This window comes from Stegostoma tigrinum, chromosome 30, assembly GCF_030684315.1.
Source record: "Stegostoma tigrinum isolate sSteTig4 chromosome 30, sSteTig4.hap1, whole genome shotgun sequence".
Taxonomy (NCBI): Eukaryota; Metazoa; Chordata; class Chondrichthyes; order Orectolobiformes; family Stegostomatidae; genus Stegostoma; species Stegostoma tigrinum.
Window position 1 is genome coordinate 35,536,400 of NC_081383.1, and position 20,970 is coordinate 35,557,369.

At 40.4% G+C, this 20,970-nt stretch overlaps 1 protein-coding gene across 3 annotated transcripts in view; it reads right to left on the bottom strand.

The window, feature by feature from the left end:
- The window catches only part of kdm4b (lysine (K)-specific demethylase 4B), a 453,216-nt gene that overhangs the window by 149,226 nt on the left and 283,020 nt on the right, over positions 1-20,970 (bottom strand). For all 3 annotated transcript variants that reach the window (XM_048559767.2, XM_059638447.1, XM_059638448.1), the window contains exons 9-11: positions 15,148-15,344; positions 7,666-7,901; positions 3,372-3,805 (exon numbers count right to left, since the gene is read on the bottom strand). In XM_048559767.2, coding sequence (XP_048415724.1) covers positions 3,372-3,805; positions 7,666-7,901; positions 15,148-15,344 — 867 coding nt within the window. The remainder of the gene's footprint in view (positions 1-3,371; positions 3,806-7,665; positions 7,902-15,147; positions 15,345-20,970) is intronic.

Genomic DNA, 20,970 nt, shown 5'->3' on the forward strand with positions numbered 1-20,970 from the left:
CCCTAACCGGTTCTTCCTCTCACCCATCCCTTCCTCCCACCCCAAGCCGCACCCCCAGCTACCTACTAACCTCATCCCACCTCCTTGACCTGTCCGTCTTCCCTGGACTGACCTATCCCCTCCCTACCTCCCCACCTACACCCTCTCCACCTATCTTCTTTACTCTCCATCTTCGGTCCGCCTCCCCCTCTCTCCCTATTTATTCCAGTTCCCTCCCCCCATCCCCCTCTCTGATGAAGGGTCTAGGCCCGAAACGTCAGCTTTTGTGCTCCTGAGATGCTGCTTGGCCTGCTGTGTTCATCCAGCCTCACATTTTATTATCTTGAAACCTATAACAGTTTCTTTATTTTCACAGACCTACTTCAACATCAGCATCTGTTTAAAGACTGTCAACCAGAAAACTGTTCCATTCAGAGACCTTGGTTGCTTCCTCTTTACATTAATTTTGAAGGCATTGTTAATCATTTGCTACAGAAACAGGCTGAACATAACACCACTGCAATTAGCTCTCATTTTACTCTTTGCTTTTTGCCTGTTCATCGCCATGGCAACCTCAGGTAACAAGGGCACTTCCTGAAGCCTAATGATGCCATAATCTGAAAACCAACGAACACTCTTTCACAGCACTCCGACTTTTGTCTTGAAAAAAACATTCCAAATAATTTTTTAAAAAAAGGCTTTTTGCAGCACACCATCACAGTATTCTCTCATTTGTTATGAATTCCCTTTCCTTATACATCTTCCCAATGCATTACACACTTCTTCAAACTGAATTCCATTTGCTACTCTTCTTCTCACCAGAGCAATCACTCATATCTGCCTACAGTCTACAGGCACAGCAATTTCTACATCTGTAAGCTTCTTAATCATGCCCTCTATTTAATTTGGAGCTTGTGAGATATATGAACAGTAAGGGCTCCAATGCTGAGCCCTGTAGGATTCCTCTGAAAATAACTGTTCAGTCACAGAAACGTGTATACTATCACCCTCTGCTAACTGTCACTGAACTAATTTTGCATCCAACTATTTCTGCCCAGCTTAAAATAAACAGCATGCTAACTTTATTTAGGAAAAATACCCAGATTAACATCTTAAATATTAAACGTTTATATATGTATATTGAAGTTTTATTCTGAAATACCCATAACTGTACAAATGTTTTGGTAAATCAGCTTTCAGAAAAATGACAATGTACCAATGAATGAGGAAGGCAATTCAGCCACTCACTGCTTCAACAGCAAGTCTCAAGAATTGCTTGATTGATTCTAGTTAGTAGTTGGTTTTACAGTGGTTTGTCCTGAAATTTATTTTTTACAATGTTCATACTGCGTGAGAATGTTTCCAGATATTAGTCCTAAAATTACTGCTCATGACTTTGAAACTATACTTAAAGTAGTAGATAAATCAGGTATCAATGTAGCTGCGATAATAAAGTGTGAAGCTGGATGAACACAGCAGGCCAAGCAGCATCTCAGGAGCACAACAGCTGACGTTTCAGGCCTATATCTCTCAACGTAGCAGCAGTTTGCTTCTGTAAAAGAGGCACTTAGAAGGTAAATTTCATTTATATAGGAAATATGTATGCGCATGTGTGTGTGTAAAAACACCAAAATAAAGTAAAAACAGAAAGGACAGACATAAGTTCAGAGTGAGGAGTTTTAAAGGTCTGGGTTTTTCTTACAAAAAAGTCAAACATGGAAAATTAAGGGAAGAGGACTCATTCAGTAAAAGGATTTACCAGCAACAGTGAATCAAAGGGAGAGAATGATTTAAAGGGACAGATTATGTAATCCTTTTGAAATTTTTTTTGAGGGCAGATGAAAATGAATAAACAGCAAGCCCATATTCCTAAGTTTGGCCCAGTTGATATGCGTTTTATTTTTGGAATAAAGGATTAAGAGTTGAGGGACTGCTGCTTTATTATTTTTGAATTCCTTCAGACAAGGGAAGGAACACAGAATTGCCTGAGATAACCAGGTGTAGAACAGGATGAACGCGGCAGGCCAGCATCAGAGGAGCAGGAAATCTGACGTTTCAGGCCTAGAAGACCCTTCTAGAGAAACGGGGGAGGGGAAGGGGGTTCTGAAATAAACAGGGAGAGAGGAGGAAGGCGGATAGAGGAGAAGATAGGTGCAGAGGAAACAGACAGGTCAAAGAGGCGAGGATGGAGCCAGTAAAGGTGAATGTAGGTGGGGAGTTAGGGAGAGGATAGGTCAGTCCAGGGAGGACGGTGGTCAAGGGGACTAACTCCCCACCTACACTCACCTTTACTGGCACTCCCCACCAGTGGCACGGTGGCTCAGTGGTTAGCACTGCAGCCTCACAGCGCCAGGGACCCGGGTTTGATTCCGGCCTTGGGCGACTGTGTGGAGTTTGTACATTCTCCCTGTGTCTCTGTGTGGGTTTCCTCCAGGTGCTCCAGTTTCCTCCCACAGTCCCAAGATGTGCAGGTTCAGCGGATTGGCCATGCTAAATTGCCCATAGTGTTCAGGGGTGTGTGGGTTATTGGGGGATGGGTCTGGGTGGGATGCTTCAAGGGGCAGTGTGGACTTGTTGGGTGAAGGGCCTATTTGCACACTGTAGGGAATCTAATCTATACCTTGTTATGTCAGATTATCCAGCATCTGCATTCCTACTATCACTGAAACACAGAATTGCCTCGTTGCGGGTCTAGGTAAATATAATGCTCCTCAGTGTTTGTACATAGTGTCACAGGGTTACCCACTGCCCATCCAAATCATCAGAGCAAACAGGTCTCAGTAAAAACTGGAGCACAGCCCTCAGTTCTAAACTGAAACCACGATAACTTTGTCCAGCTAAAAAAAAATGACATGGAGAGAAAATCCCATACTAAAACAGTTTGTTCAAGGTTATATTGTCTCTGCTATCCATGACCATTTCCTTCTTCAAGGCGTATTATCCAGAATCGTCTGGTTCATTACTGTTCAAAAACAGATGATTCACATTCGCTTACTGAGACACTTTGGTAGCTTTGCAGTGCAACAATTGTTATAGAAACTTCGGTGTTGAGAGGATTAATTGTTTCTAGCTTGATAAAATGAAAATTTCCAGCCTTCAAAACAACATTCAGTGTAAAAATAGAACACAGTCACAACAGCTCTGAATATAAAAACAGCAGCAGTCTGGCAGCACATCTATCCAAATAAAAGTGGTAGTCAGTCATTCTTTTAAATTCTTATGAGCTTTGTCTGCGTTTTTCATAGCTGAGAGGGTATTAAATTGAACTTCATCCTTGTAATGATTGACAATGCCTGGATACATGCTACATTTGTGAATAGTACAGATGTTTCTTATCACAGTAAAATAATCGAATATAAACCCATTAAATAAATTCATTATCAATGCTGTACCTGCACTTCAGTAGTTTCAAAACTGACATCCACACTTTCATGGTCACTCGCCTCCTCCTCCATGGTTACTCCGTCACTGCTTATCTCTGATTCCTTCCACATTGGTAGTTTGTTCCTGGTGGCAAACTGCTCAAAAGCCTGCTGACAGGACATGTGCTCCTTGTCGAACACCACCTTCTTTGATTTAGGTAGCACATACATCATAGTAGCTTTAGCTCTGGGTTTAAATTCATCTTCAGCAGTAAAACTGTCTGATTGCATACTTGCTGATGCAGATGGAGAATCTGCCTGGGATGATTCTGCTTTGGATGGTTCAGTAGCTTCAGCACCGTCAGTTAAGAGTGCTGCTACGGTATCTGTTTCCACACGTTTCTTTTTCTTTTCACTTTTAGATTTAGAGGAACGTGAATATGTTTTCAGTGGCTTGCCATTAGCTGTTCAAGAAACAGAAATGAAACAGACTTTCTCTGATTTCCTCGTAGGACAGTGTCTATAATGGTATACAATCAAAATTGCTATACAGAGAAGAAAAAAATCAAACAAATTATCTTAGATGTTGGCTGTTGTTCAGTGTCAGAGCTCTATTACATGAGCAAAAGGTCACGGGTTCAAGTCACACTTTAGAGAATTAGGCACCTAAATCTATAGTCTAACATTCCAGTGTTGTATTGAAGGAATACTGCATTGTTAAAACTTCTGTTCTTTGAACAAGCTGTTAATACAGCCCTCACTTGTCATTTCAGAAAGATAGGGAAGAGCTTAGTCATTATTTTAATGAAGAGACAGGACAGCATGAACAACTAGCCAGTATTTGAGTATAGCATTTGGTCATTACAATCCATAAGTTGGCAAGTGCTTTTTTTTTTCATACTGGCAAAGAAGCATCTCGGAATATTCTAAGGTTATGAAAGGCAGTGTGCAAATTCAACAATTTACTTGCCTTACCTTCATATATACACCTGAATGGTTTGACAAGAAATCTCAGCATAAGGTAGTTTTAAGGTAATTACTCTTGTATCAATTATTGTCATATGGAACTTTTCTACCAGATCAATCTACCACTCCAATCCCCACTGGAATTTCTCAGTAAGACTTTCTCCAATCACCCAATTTCAGTTAACTATGCGAGTGCTCAGTGTATACAAGTGTACAGTGGTCAAAGTCCTTGACCAAGATTTGTGGGAAACTGAATCATGAAAGAAATTTCAAATGAAGAGAAAAAGGCTGAGCCATGTGAATGTCAAAAATATCAACTGAGATCTAAAAATACAGGACAAGAGATCTATAATAATGAATCAACTTCAAAAGGAGAATTTCTAATGCCTGACAATTTCCTGGCAACCTGCAGTAAAACATTCAACCATGGAACAGTGTACTCAAATGGTGGTTTGCCAAATAATTTGAAACAGCAAACCTATTAAAAATAACTACACTTTGTTTATATATGTATTAACACAGACACACTTTTTCCTGGCATAACAACTGAAAGAATTTTCTGCAAAATTCTTTCACTGCCAATGGACTCATGCAAGTTTATTAATTGAAAGATTACTAAAATGTTGAACAGTCTCCGTCCATTCACTCCGAAGAACAAACACAGTTAATGCAGCTGTTCAGGAACAAAATGTTTGGTGTTCTATGTTCAGTAAGTTATCTGCTTATAGTTGAGTTACATTTACGAAAGTTCAATCAATGATGCTGAAGTAACCTACAAAAAGGATAAGTAGGTAAAAATTTTCAAGAGCTGAGACACTCAAGTAAGAAAATTATCCATCAGATAATGTGGCAAATAAATGGCATTCTGAGCCAGTCGAAGATCAAACAGAATCAAGAGGTGCTTATTGTCAATTGTGGTCTCTACATGAAACAGGTCTAGGACTTGGGACAATGGCTACAGGAATGCAGAATCTGGTCTTGGATATAACACATTCAAGGCTTCCCTCCAAGAATGCAACTGGAAAATGAACATTTCTCAGATCTGGTCTCACACATTATACAGTAACATCCTATTTACAGCAGCTGCAAAAGAAACAACATAACTGTTTGTTTGTTTATAATATGAAAGAAAAAAATTGTTATTGATCAGTGTTTCAAAAAGTTCTAGCACTGAAGTGTAGGTAATATAGGTTACACAGTATTTTGGTCAGAATACCCTACTCGTTAAGGGTAAGGTTATTTAGATCTATTACAATTCATTACATCTCACTGTATCCAATAAAATAAACAAGTGAGAGACTTCAACCACCCGTAGAGAAGGACATATTTAACGGTTGGGGCATTACAATTTATAAATAGTTCAAGAAGCCGCTCAATTTAAAATAATATTTCTTGGAAAAAAGTGAACAATTCTACCTAATGTCATGACAATGTCCTTAAATAAGGGTGGTGTAAATGCTGCCTCAAGTTCCTGAATTCAAGACTCAAGGTGGTTTACCAGATGCCAATGAGTTTGGAACACTTAACAAAATATTAAAATAACGTTATTTGAGGTCAGTAAGCCTAGAAATATCAGACCACAGACAACCAAGTGCAAATTATATTGGACCTACAAACAAAAACGTTAATAAACTTCCAAGCTGAAAATGTTAACTGTGTAATTTTGAGCTATGCTTTGAGATTTCTTTCAAAAAAGAAATATAACAGATTTCTGTGGGGTTTTTTCTGCTTTAATTTTTACTTTAAGGAGAATCTAGAAGTTGGGAATGGAGGCTGGATTCAAAAATTATCTGACAATTCTTTGATGCACCAAATGGACAGCATTGCCGACATCCTACTTTAAAGCTTTCACATTTTTAAGACTAAATTTGTTACAGCTTAGAATTTAAGAACATTTTGTTATATGTCATCCAGTGCCTGAAGAGTTGGGACTAGGTCAAGTTTAAACCAAACTGACAGGAATGAAAATATGAGTCTCTTTTCATAAAATGTTTTTAAAATATTGATTAGTCAGGGGATGTGGGCATCACTGGCTAAACAAGCAGATATTGCCAATTCCTAATGCTTCATGCACAGGCATGGTGAGCATTCTTTTCATACTGTTACAGCTTCACCCATAGCATTGTTAGGGAGGGAGTTTCAGCATCTTAACCCAGCGGCAGTAATTTTTAATCATGATATTCGGAAGGGAACTTGCAGGTGGAGCTCAGCCCTAGGGTCAGTTGTTTTTTCATTCCAGATGCTAGATGTCACGGGCTCAAAGTACTGCCGAAGGGGTCTGGATGTGTTGCTGCAATTTACAGGGTTAATGCTGCACAGGACTACCACTTAAGTTCAAAGATGGAAGGCATGAATGTTCAAACTAGTGGTTGGGTTACCAATCTATCAGGCTGCTATTGTCCAGGATAACCTTGAGCACTGCGGAGCTGTACTCAACTGGATAAGTGAGGGGTATTCCATTGCGTTCCTTACTTGTGCCTGGTAGGTGGTAGACAAGCTTTGAAGAGTTAGGAGGGGAGTTACTTGCCACAGAATTCCCAGCCTCTTGCGTTCTTTATATGGCTAGTCTAGTTCAGTTTCAGATCAAATGGATTTTGACAGCATGGGATTCAGTGATTGTAATTCCATTAAATGTCACGGGAGCCAATTAGAACAGAACACATCAAGATTCCTTTGACAGTACTTTGAATGTGCAACTTCCAGCATGTGTTGAAGACTATCATTACTAGGCACTAAGTGAAATGAGCAGGTACACAAATCCAATACCTAAGTTTAATTGTGCTAGAGAGAACACAAAGATTGCCTCGGAGTTACTGCTAATTCAAAATTTCCTGGAAATTCAGAAAAAATTAAGATGTCTGAGTCTAGTAGAAATGATCTCAAGTGGAATGAGAAGGCTTTATTGAAGAATAGCAGATTATCTTGCAGATAATCCAAGGTGTACTCAAAATAAGAAAGGTAGTCGCTGACATACAGCTTAAAAAAAAGAAAATATTTTAATCTACAACATTGACATTCTTCAAGTTGACAGGCTAAAAGCTTACCTGAAGAAAAACAATGATGTTATGTTTTGACATTATTGGATTTCAAGTTATAATGTGCATTAATTCCTCTGGGAGGTGTACCTAAGGATTCAGTGTAGCAGAGTTGAAAATGGAGCAAGATCTTTTCGGTAAGGGGAAAATACATGGTGGGGGAAAGTGAATCAAAACGCACACATATGCAGGTTGAAATCATAGGTATACCCTTTGTTCAGGTAACTCTACCACTGAGCCTTATTCCATTCCATCTTCATTACTGAGAAAAACATGCGAATTCACCAACAAACAAGCATATAATAGCAGCCTCATACACATACCTGAAAAATGGTGATTAAATAAATCATCTGTGAAGTCACCTTGGTCTAGGTCTAAGATTGTAACTTTGCTGGGTTTGCTGTGCTCTTCTGCGTCCATTGTTCTTTTGTGTTCCTCTTTGATTTTGGTGTCATCTTCAGTCACATCTTTTCCAGGAGTTTCTTCAGCAGCTGGTTCACTCAGTATTCTTTGGTCTTCTGTTTTCTGCCTCCTGGTCTGGGTTCTTCGCCGATGGGATCTGCAGTACATGTTTGGGGAAGAGGAAGGATAGGGAGGTAAACTACAAAGCAAAATTAAGAAACTGTCTCCATTGAACAGCTAGAGCTCCCTAATTAAGCATTTATACAATAACACAGCTTACAATTTTGGGTTTACTAAAAAGATATTTGAGAAGTTAAGTCTCTCTTTAGTACTGTTCACACAATGGAAGGGTCACTTGCTGAACCTCTTCAAGGTTTGGAAGGATCATGATGGTAAAAGAAAGCAATAAATACATTTTCACTGGCTCGTGAGGGCTTAATGAGATGGCACAAACTTAAAGTAAGCTCAAACAGAACACAACAGAAGTCTAGAAAAAAAAAGATTTTTCACAAGTCGGGGGAACAGTGTGTAAAGTATTGTCACAAACTCTTACTAAAGCACAAGTGAATCAACTTGTCAAAGTAAGTCATTTAAAATTAGTTCTATGACATTCCCCTTTTCCAAGCAATTAGAGAGAAGTGGAGTGAGAAGCGGGATTGACCAAATTAATCAGGTCGTGACAAATAGCAGCTTACTTTGATGGTGTATGTTATGAGGACAATTCAAGTTGCACCTTTATTAATGAAGCTGAACAAAAAGGCATGTATGAATCTACTTACAGCCATTTCACTTCCTTCACACGTGGTGCTTATTTTAAATAATTTATAAATGCAAGCTGCACCACACAATGTTAATTCCAAGAGATGATCTATCCCACTGTACAGCTGCATTGCATTATGGATGCACAGTGAAATAAGGAACTCATTACTTATTCATCACCGCATGGAACATTCATATTTATATTCTGCTCTTGCACCCCAATAGTATTTTTCCATAAAACCACTGTCCCATGGGGTCTACTTCATGCAGCCCAAACTATTATTACATCCACGCTGTAACTTTTTGGATTTAGTCTTAACCACATCATAATTGAAATGGTCTAGGTGTGTAGTTGCAGTAATATAGCACCTACCATTCCGTGAGCTCTTCTTTGAGTATATTATTGACAGATTTCTTTCACCCACTAAAGCCATTGTTAATGTGACATGAAGGCATACAAGGCTCAAGATATGTCTTAATATCGTATCTGATATTCAGAAGTACTAATTTCTATCATAATGTTCCACTGCTTCACATAATTAGTAGAATATCTTTTATTGGAGATATTGAGCCAAAGTTTATTGCAAAAGTGGTTAAGTTAATGTCACTAGTTGTTATGTGCAGATTAAACTCTAACTACAAGAGCTCACAGAGGCACAGTTATTCATAAAAATTCAGATGCTGTACCACTGATCCGAAAGATGCACAATAAAAGCAACTCACTCACTGGCACCTCATTCAAATATACTGCGCAATATGAATTACTGTACTTGTATGGGAGTTACAGTCTAAACTGCCACAGAAAGGTAGAGCATGTGTTTATGCATGTTTTTAAAAAACCACAATAAATCATACTTCAAAACACTTGATCTGAAAATGAAATCAACTTTTATAATTATACAGTTTTATCTGTTCAGATTTCAAATAGTTTAAAACTCTGTGCCTCCTTTTTCTAAATTCAATTATTTCATTTTCTGTACCCGATTTCATACTGAATGTATAAATTCCAAAATCTGCTTCCCTTTAAGGGTGCATCGCTCATTAGACCATAAGACCGTAAGACACAGGAGTGGAAGTAAGGCCATTTGGCCCATCGAGTCCACTCCGCCATTTAAATCATGGCTGATGGGCACTTCAACACCACTTCCCTGCACTCTCCCCATAGCCCTTGATTCCTTTTGAGATCAAGAATTTGTCGATCTCTGCCCTGAAGACATATCTAACGTCCCAGCCTCCACTGAGCTCCGTGGCAATGAATTCCACAAGCCCACCACTCTCTGGCTGAAGAAATGTCTCCTCATTTCTGTTTTAAATCTACCCCCTCTAATTTTAAGGCTGTGCCCACGGGTCCTAGTCTCCCCGCCTAACGGAAACAACTTCCCAGCGTCCACTCTTTCTCAGTCATACATTATCTTCTAAGTTTCTGTTAGATCTCCCCTCAACCTTCTAAACTCTAATGAATACAATCCCAGGATCCTCAGCTGTTAATCGTACGTTAAACCTACCATTCCAGGGATCATCCGTGTGAATCTCCGCTGGACATGCTCCAGTGCCAGTATGTCCTTCCTAAGGTGTGGGGCCTCAAAATTGGACACAGTATTCTAATTGGGGCCGTAAATACTTAAATCTCAACAGGGTTCAGGGGAAAGAGTTGCTTAGGTGTTTAAGAGGCTGTGCATTTGCACTGATGGGATCTCTAACAAACATCAGCTTCTAATGCAATAGATCAAAAGAGACTTAATAGAGAGGGCAAAGTTTGTTTTCTTGCTCACTACAGTAAATGCTATTCAAAATTTCTTACATTAAATGTATGATGAATGTATTGATAGTCTAGCAACATTTCAGCCAACGGCAAACCTAAATTACATAAGGAAATATCTCCTATAAGCATGGCTCAATTGGTTATCCTAATGAAATAAAGCTATTTTCACTGACATGGGATCTTTCACCTGTAGTTAAAGGGAAAATTGTTTTGCAAATTCATCTGAGTTAGCCACTCGATATTCAATAACTTCAGGATAATGAACTCAATTTGACGGCAAAAGCAAATGTGCTATGAAATAACAAGTGCAGGTCATATTGGCATTATAGTCAATATGTTAAAAAAATTTTGTAATTGACTAAAGGGATGTTCGTACAGTGTCTTGACGCTCTTCCACTACTTCTCAGGAATCTAGTCGATACTTGCAATACTCCACATGAATACATGATCTGCGCCACACTATTGCCATACAGGCCCATGAGTAGGGAGATAAGAACTAGAAGCAGGAGTAGGCCATCCGGCCCCTCGAGCCTGCCCTGCCATTTAATAAGTTCACGGCTGATCTTTTTGAGACTCAGCCCTACTTACCTGCCCGCACACCATAACCCTTAATTCCTTTACAGTTCAAAAATTTATCCAGCCTTGCCTTAAACACATTCAGCGAGGTCACTGCAACCGCTTCACTGGGCAGGAAATTCCACAGATTCAAAACCCTTTGGGTGAAGAAGTTCCTCCTGACCTCAGTCCGACATCTGCTTCCCTTTAGTTCGAGGCATGCCGTCTAGTCCTAGTTTCACCTGCTAGTGCAAACAACCTCTATGCCGCCACCTTACTATTCCCTTCATAATCTTATAAGTTTCTATAAGATCTCCCCTCATTCTTCTGAATTCCAATAAGTACAGACCCAGCCTGCTCAGTCTCTCCTCATAATCCAGCCCTCTCAACTCTGGAATCAACCGAGTGAATCTCCTCTGCAGCCCCTCTAGTGCTAGTATATCCCTTCTCAAGTAAGTAGGTCAAAACTGCACACAGTAATCCAGGTGCGGCCTCACCAGGACCCTATACAGTTGCAGCATAACCTCCCTGTTTATACACTCCATCCCTCCATCAATGAGGGAAAATTCCATTTGCCTTTTTAATTACCTACCTCACCTGCAATCCTACTTTTAGCGATTCATGCACAAGGACACGCAAGAAAGACCCTCTGCACAGCAGCGTGTTGTTTTAAGTGGTAAAAAGTTGCAGAGTCCATTTTCCTGTTACTCCTATCAAAATGGGTGACCTCACACTTATCAACATTGTACTCCATCTGCCAGACCTTTGCCCACTCACTTACACAATCTATATCCTTCTGCAGACTTTCAGGGTCTTCTGCACACTGCTCTACCACTCATCTTCAGGTCATGTGCGAAATTTGACACAGCACACTTAGTCCCCAACTCCAAAACAACTATGTAAATTGTAAACAATTGAGGTCCCAACACTGATCACTGAGGCACACCGCTAGCCGCTGACCACCAACCAGAAAAGCACTCATTTACCCCTACTCTTTGCTTTCTACTGGTCAACCAATCCTCTATCCATGTCAATACATTACCTATAATACCATGAACTTTACCTTATGTAGCAAACTATCATCCCTCAGGAGGCAGTGCTGGGCAAGCTAATGGAGCTAAAGGCACTGATGAAATGTATCCCAGGGAACTAAAAGATGTGATAGGGGAAATAGCAAATACACTCATAATTATTTACCACTGGACTCTGGGATGGCACCTTGTCAAATGCCTTCTGGAAATCCAGATACACCACATCCAAAGGTTCCCCACCGTCCATCATGCAAGTAATGTCCTCAAAGCATTCCACTAAATTAATTAAACATGACCTATCTTTCACGAACCAATGCTGGGTGCTCCCAATGAGACAATTTATATCCAGAGGTCTTGCTATTTCTTCCTTAGTGATAGATTCAAGCATTTTCCCCACTAACAAAGTTAAGCAACTGGTCTATAGTTACCTGTTTTTTGTCTACCATTTTTAAGCAGTGGTGTCATATTGGCTGTTTTCCAATGTGCGCAAACCACCCCAGAGTCCAGTGAATTTTGCTAAATAATTATGAGTGCATTTGCTATTTCCCCGGGATACATTTCATCAGTGCCACGACACTTGTCTACCTTTGGCCCCATTAGCTTGCCCAGCACTGTCTCCTTAGTGATAATGATGGTTACAGCAGGTGAGGATGTAGAAACTATCTTGCCATTAGTTTTCAGCATGTTATTTGTGTCTTCCACTGCGAAGACCGACACGAAATAACCGTTTAATGTCTCAGCTATTTCCTCATGCCCAGTTACTAAATTGGCCTTCTCCCCCTCTAAAGGACCAATGTTTACCTTCACCACTCTTTTATGATTTATATATTTATAGAAAATTTTGCTGCCTGTTTTTATATTCTGAGCTAGTTTACTCCCATAAACTATCTTACTTTTCTTTAAAACTTTTTTGTGGCTTTCTATTGGCCATTAAAGATTTCCCAGTCTACCAGTTTCCTACTACTCATTGCTTTTTGGTATGTGTTTTTTTTTCCTCAATCTGATATTATTTTCTTAGGCATTCATGGCTGGCTCTGTCTTTTCCTACAGTTCTTCCTAATCACTGGAATAGTTGATAGCTATTACAGAAAAATAGATGATAGCTAACTTTCCACAACGTGTAGGAACCAAAGCAAAGACATTAAATGGGTGACGTTACTTATGTATACCTATTGGTGGATTTAAATCATGTTAGCAGAGACTTGGCAGTTAAGCTATGTTGGGTCTTTTGGCCAATGAACTATATGATCTCCATGCAGTGAGCATGAATTAACATACTATTTCAATGGCAACAGCAAATGTATTAAGACTGCCATGTGCTGGCTCTGCATTTCACCAATTCAGTCCTAAAGAAATCATATTGGACTTAAAACTTTAACTCGGTTTCTCTCTTCACAGATGTTGCTAGACCTGAAATTCTCCAGTTTTTTTTTAAGGTGTCTTTTTATAGCTTCATTATGTCCTCTTCACATCTCATTTCCTACATTTCGTTCAGTCAGCTTGGCAAACACGTCTTTCAACTCTTCATCCAAGTTCATTGTACAGGTTATAACACAGTTATATTCAAGGCAACCATTCCTGTGGGACACCATTTATTACATCTTAACACATTGAAAAAAGAACTATTTATACCTACAGTTGACTTCTGTTAGTCAGTCAATCATCTTTTCATGCTAATAGGCTATCCCTTACATAATGAACATTTATTTTCTGTCAGAATCTTTGATGGTCCACCTTATCCAATATCTTGGAAATCTAAATACAGTACATTCACTGGCTGTTGTGAATCCAGAGCACCTCAAAGAATTGCAATGTATTAGCTAAATGTGGATGCCCTTTCACAAAACCACACCTGACTGCTTTTGTTTAAAGCTTGAACTTAGCCAAGCACACTGCTATAACTTCTTTAATAGTATCTTCAAATATATTCCCTTTGAAAGATGTTGAGCCAACTGATCTGTAGTTTCCTGCTTGCTGTTTCTTTTTGAGTTATATTTGCTATCTTCCAACCTAATGGAATGTTCCAAAACTCAGGGAATTTTGGAAAATTAAAACTAATGCATTAACTATCTCATTAACCACTTCTTTTCAGAGGACCCTGTGGGCCTAGACATTTGTCAATTCGCTGCTCCAAAAATTTACACAGTAGCACATCTCTGATGACTAATTTTCCTGAATTCCTCCTTCCCTTCTATTTTGTGATCCATAGTTATTTCTGGGGCATTACTTGTGTTCTCTACAGTGAAAAACAATGTCACACATCTGCTCAGTTCATCAATGTTTTATTAGTAATTCATTGTTAATTCTCCAGACACAGCTGCTCTTGAACAAACACTCGTTTTGTTACTACTACTTCTTTTAAATATGTATGGAAACTTATGTTCACTTTTTACACTGCTGGCTAGCTTTCTCTTGTACTTTAACTTCCCCCTCCATCACTTTTTTTGGTCATTTGTACTATCTAATCTTCTGAACTTCCACGTGTCTTTGCAGGTTCTGTTTATGTTTGAAAAGTTTAACATTTCCAGTTAACCAGGGATCGTCAGTATGTTCCTTATAATTTTTCTTACTCTTGGGAAAATACATAATTAGTGTGTTATGAAATACCCGCCTTAAATACCTGCCGCTGCATCTCAACTGACTTATCCTTTAGCCTAATTTGCCAATTCACTTTAGATCTTCTAAGGTAATAATGAGAAACCCATCCCTTACCAGTGTCCTCTCCCAAGCCAAGGTATTGAGGCAATATATCAGGCCCACGAGCCAAGGCCATGCCATTTGTACGCTTGACATCCGATTTCAAAGCAACGTCTGTCCTCTGAGCCTTGTTGAGGCAGGAACTTCCCACGAATACAGCAGAAATGCTTTAGACATTTTCTTAAAGCATTCCTAAAGAAGTCAAGCGTCGCTATTGACTCATGGATGTCCCTCACTCATGGCCAGTAAAAATGGAAAAGGTTCATTTGGGAAGACTAAGCCATACTATATCCTATAAGTCAGGATCAAAGTTTGACAAAAATTTATCACCAATTCTTATAAGTGTTAGAACGTTGTGTCAGTAACACTGCAGAGAGCTGTTCAATCCAACGTCAATCCTTATGATTGTTTAAGCTAAGTAATTGAAGATCAGTCTACAGTTACCAGAATACTTCATCACAGCCCAAAGCAACTGGATGAACTCTGAGGTGTGAAGAAGTTCAAATGAAATCTGTTTAAGGTAAGAAGAATGACCAAAATTATTGCCTTACCACATCAAATTCTAAATGTATATAAAAGAAGTCAGGGACAACCATTACCTTCTAATACTTTTTGCTTTTAATGATGCTTTCCGTTCCAGCCAGTCATCCATCTCAGGGCTTGATAGAGCAGTTGGCTTGTTGTGGTCAATAGTGACAATGTCTTTGCCGTTTTTCCATAGCTCATAGCGATCGGGCTGAAGGAACTGCACAAATACATCCATTGATATCTTCACCATATCCTTCCTACAAGTACACTATAAAAAGCGGGAGGGAAGCAGAAATATAAAAAAAATTAAACACACTGTCTACTGAAGATAATTGATCTGGTGTGCACTAAGTATGTTGAATCTAAGAGATATCTTAAAGCTTTCTTAATAATGCAAACGTCAGTAAAATCTAATGAATTGGAAGCTGCTACTCAAGATTACTTCCACATAACTACATGGGACAAGTTTGAAACATTGGTTAAGGAACGAAGATGCATTTCACTTGGATTGTGACAGGGGCAAGTGATGGTCTAGTGGTATTATTGCTGGACTCTTAGAAAATAAGAGCATAGAACAGTACAGCACAGTACACGCACCTTCGGCCCACTATATTGTGCCAAACTTTTACCCTAATCCTAATGTGTAACTAACCTCCACCCCCACCTTATACTATCATCCATATGCCTATCTAATAGCTGCTCAAATGCCCCTAATGAGGCCGACTCCACTACCCTCTCTGGCAATGCATTCCACGTCCCTACTACTCTGAGTAAAGAACCTACCTCTGACGTCTCCACTGAATGTACCCACACTCACTTTAAAACTACGCACCCTCATAATAGCTACCTCCACCCTAGGAAAGTGTGTCTGACTATCCACTCTATACCTCTGATCATTTTGTACACCTCTATTAAGTCACTTTTCATCATTCGTCATTCTAAACCGTAAAGTCCAAGCTCTCTCAACCTCTCCTCGTAAGACCTTCCCTCCATTCCAGGCAACATCCTGATAAATCTCCTCTGTACCTTTTCCAATGTCTCGACATCTTTCCTGTAATGAGGCGACCAGAACTGGACACAGTACTCCAAATGTGGCCGAACCAGGCTTTTGCATAGCTGGTGCATAACTTCACAGCTCTTCAACTCAATCCCTCTAACAAAAGCTAACACATCATACACCACCTTAACAACTCTATCCACCTGGCTGGCAGCAGAGAACTTTGAACATGAACCCTGCTCTTCTACTCTGCCAAGGATCTTTCCATTAACCTTGTATTCTTCTTTCAAGTTTGTCCTTCCAAAATGAATCACCTCACATTTATCAGGGTTCAACTCCATCTGCCACTTCTCAGCCTAGCTCTGCATCCTGTCAACGTCTCTTTGTAACCTCAAACAGCCCTCTGCACTGTCCACACCACAACCCACCTTCATATTGTCTGCGAGGGTATTAATCCACCTTTTCAGTCCTTCATCCAAATCGTTTTGAAAAATCACAAATAGAAGAGCACCCAGAACAAATCCTTGTGGTACACCACTCATAACTGAACACCAGGTTAAATATTTTCTGTCCACTACCACCCTTTGTCTTCTAAGGCCAGCCAATTCTGAATCCAATCTGGCAACATTTCCCCCTATCCCATGCTTCCTTACCTTCTGCATGAATCTACCATGGGGAACTTCATCAAACACCTTACTTAAATCCATGTATATCACATCCACTGCACCACCTTCATCCATGTGTTTGGTCACGTCTTCAAAGACTTCACTAAGGTTTGTGAGGAATGATCTACCCCTCACAAATCCATGTTGACTAGCGCGAATCAAACTGTGCCTTTCCAAGTGACTATAAATCCTATCTCTCAGAGACACTTCTGATACTTTGCCCACCACTGAAGTAAGACTAACTGCCTGTAATTTCTGGGGTTATCCCTATTCCCTTTTTTGAATAAAGGAATGACGTTTGCCTCTCTCCAATTTTCCGGCACTATACCTATGGACAGTAGGGACGAAAAGATCACCAAAGGCCCTGCAATCTCTTCCCTCACTTCCCATAAAATCCTTGGATAAATCCCATCAGGCACGGGGGACTTACCTACCTTCAACTTCCTTAAAATTCCTAGCACATTTTCCTTACTCACATCAACCTTCTCTAGCCTACCAGCCAGTTTCACACTGTCCTCCTCTACAACGAGGTCCCTCTCAGTTGTGAATACCAAAGAAAAGTATTCATTAAGGACCTCTCCTATCTCTTCAGGCTCCGTGCACAAATTCCGTTTACAATCCTGGATCGGCCCTACCCTTTCTCTGGTCATTCTCTTATTCCTCATGTATGTGTAAAAAGCCTTGGAGGTCTCCTTGATCCTATCTACCAAGGCTTTCTCATGCCCCCTTACAGCACTTCTAAGCTCTTTCTTCAGCTCCTTCCTGGATAACCTGTATCCCTCTAGAGCCTTTTCCATTCCTTGTTTCCTTCACCTTACATAAGCATCCAGACGCTTAATCCAGAGACCCAGGTAATCATCTGGGGACTGATTCAAATTCCATCATAAATACCTAGAATAAAGAGTCTAACGATGGCCACGAATTCATTGCTGTTTGCTGGAAAAACCCATCTGGTTCACTGATGTCCTATAGGGATGGAAATGGCCATCTTACCTGGTCTGGCCTACATGTGACTCCAGGCCTACAAAAAATGTAGTTAACTCTTAACTGCCCTCTGGGCAATTAGGGATGGTCAATAAATGCTGGCCTAACCAGTGACGCCCATTTACACAAATGAACAAAAAAAAATTAAGCATTAGAGAAAGCAAACACCTTATGTTCAGGAACCAAACAGCCAAGCCTGAATGAAAGCAGTGACAGTACCAAAAACAGGGATTAAATCTAGGCCAGCTCCACAGAAAAGCTCAAGAGGAAATGAGAAATGACAGTCAAGTGATGACAATTTATGTGAAGCTGAAAAAGCACAGACTGGTCGGACAGCATCTTAGCAGCAGGGAAGTCAGAGTTTCGGGCCAAACCCTTCGACAGGACTGGGGGGGTAGGGGAGAGAGCAGAAAAATAAATAGGGGGAAGGGGATAGGTGAGATAGAGATAGGTGGATGTCTCCCCTGGGTGACACGTCCATCCTTGGCGTCCTTCACTATCAGGGAAGCCAAACGTAAACAGGAACAACACCTTGTATTTCCCTTTGGAAACTTACAGGCCAAAGGCCTGAATACTGACATCACCAGCTTCAAAATCTCTCCTGCCCCAGCCTGTCCAACTTCTCACTCTCCTATCCATTCTACCCTTCCCACTGACCAACCTCAATAACCCACTACCTGCAGCCACCTATCTCCATGTCACCTACCCTTTCCCCAGTCCTCACCCCCTTCCCACTGTTTATTTCTGGGCTCCTCTCCCCTTCCCCAGTTCTGACGAAGTGTTTCAGCTCGAAAAGTTGACTTCCCTTCTTCTCGGATGCTGTCTGACTGGTTGTACTTTACCAGCTCTACATTTATTGACTCTAGCTTCCAGCATCTGCAGTCCTTACTGTCTCCAAGTCGCTGATGCCACTTTATGCATTTCTACCTCCTAAGTATTGCTCAGAGCATTATACACTTCTTATAATTTGTGTGTTTTTTTTTTCCACCTCCAAGACACTGCAGCTCCATTATGCCTGGCTTACACTGGTTTCTGATGAAGCAACCTCAAAATTCCAAACATTTTAATTCTCATTTTCAAAATCCTGCCTAGCTCAAATCTTAGGGAGCCCACTCCAAGACTCTTAGTTCTGACCACTTCAGCATTCTAACTTTAATACTCTTAAGATTTTATTTGTTTTGATATCAAGTTATGGAACACCCTCCCTAAACTTCTCCACCTTTCTACCTTGCTTTGCTCCTTTAAAACATATTCTTTTAAAATCTACATTTTTGACCAATTTTTCCCCAAAGCATCTTAATCTGGTTCCGTTTTGCAATACAACATGCCTCTAGCATCTTGGGATGTTTTATTATGTTAAAGATGCAACTACTAAATGCTATTACATATCTAGCAAAATATAACGTCCTAGCTACCAGCACATATTTTGAGCTTGTAGTGTCCGGATTGCCACCAGATCTCTGGAGGAGAACTGGGTTGCAACAAGTGATAGATGAATGGGGTCAGTAAGAGTTTGAAGATGGACAACACAGAAGTCTTGTTCTTTCGAACCACCATTTAAATCAAAATTTGAGGGAGCGTTAGTGATTCTGGATGCAGGCAGTTTGTCAGTGGTTTACTCTTGTAAACCGCATAACTTCAGTTGGTTAAAGCACTCAGCAATCCTAAGCACAGTTCATTCCTTTTAAGCCTTGACTCTGCCTATCTACACCAAAGTTCACTGAGTTCGAGAAAGTTAGATTTCTCGCTTTATTGTGTAAACTTAAATCTTACAGATGGATGTAAACAGTTTCAGTAGCTTGAAGTAAACTTTTAAACATGGTGATAGATTCCAAAAGGAACAAGCCAAAAAAAGTTGTTGCATACCAACATTATTTACACATAAAACTACAATTAAAAAAAAGGTAAGAATCATCCACAATCACTTTTAGAATCACAGAATCCATACAGTGCAGAAAGAGCTATTCAGCTCATCAGGTTTCGTCAACCCTCCAAAAAGCATCCCACCAGAGCCGACTCCCTCCCCAGAACCCCACATTTGCCATGGCTAATCACTGTGCCTGCAAATTCTTGATGCAACAGGGATACTTTGAATGGCCAATCCACCTAAACTGTACACCTTTGGACTGTGGGAGGAAACCTATGCAGACACGAGAAGAATGTGCAAACTCCATGCAGACAAACCGTCTGGGACTGAACCCTGCACTCTGGTGCTGCAAGGCAGGACAGATAGAATTCAACCCATAAAAGTGTGTAGTGATTCAGTTTGGAAGGTCAAATTTGAATACAGAATACAACGTTAATGGCAGGATTCTCGGCAGTGCGGAGGAATAGAGGGATCTTGGAGTCCACGTCCATCGATCCCTCAAAGTTGTTACCCAAGTTGATAGGGTTGTAAAGAAAGCATATGGTTTGTTGGCTTTCACTAGCAGGGGAATTGAGTTTAAGAGCTGCGACGTTATGCTGTGGCTCTATGAAAATATGGTTAGACCACATTTGGAATAGTGTGTTCAGTTCTGGTCACCTCATTACGAGAAAGATGTGGAAGCTATAGAGGGGGTGCAGAGGAGCTTTACCAGGATGCTGCCTGGACTGGATGGCAGGTCTTATGAGGAAAAGTTGAGTGATTAAGAGCTTTTTCCATTGGAGCAAAGGAGGGTGAGAGGTGACTTGATAGAGGTGTACAAGATGACGAGAGTGATAGATAGAGCGGATAGTCAGAGACTTTTTCCCAGGGCGGAAATGACTATTATGAGGGGGCATAATTCTAAGGTGATTGGAGGAAGGTATAGGGGAGATATCAGAGGTAGAGTCTTCACAGAGAGAAGTGGGCGTGTGGAATGTGCTGCTGGCAGTGGTAGTGGAGTCAGACACATTAGAGACTTTTAAGCGACGCTTGGATAGGCACACAGTGGATAGTAAAATGTAGAGTATGCAGGGTTGATTGATCTTAGCAGGATAATCGTGGGCTGAAAGACCTATTCTGTTCTATGCTAATCACTGCACCATCATATCGCCTAGGTGGCTAGCTAGGAATGTAACATCGTGTGGTAGTGGTTGAGGAACTGCTACAAATACCATGGAGATAATAAGTTTCTCTAAAAGCAAGGGCAGATATCAAGACAACAGCTAACAGTTGCTGGCTGAACACTCTGGATAGTATTTAAGACTGCGCATAGCCTGTAGGTGGAAAGCACAGAAAAAAACAACAAAGTCCAATAATGACAGCCTGAAACCTCTTGTCCTTT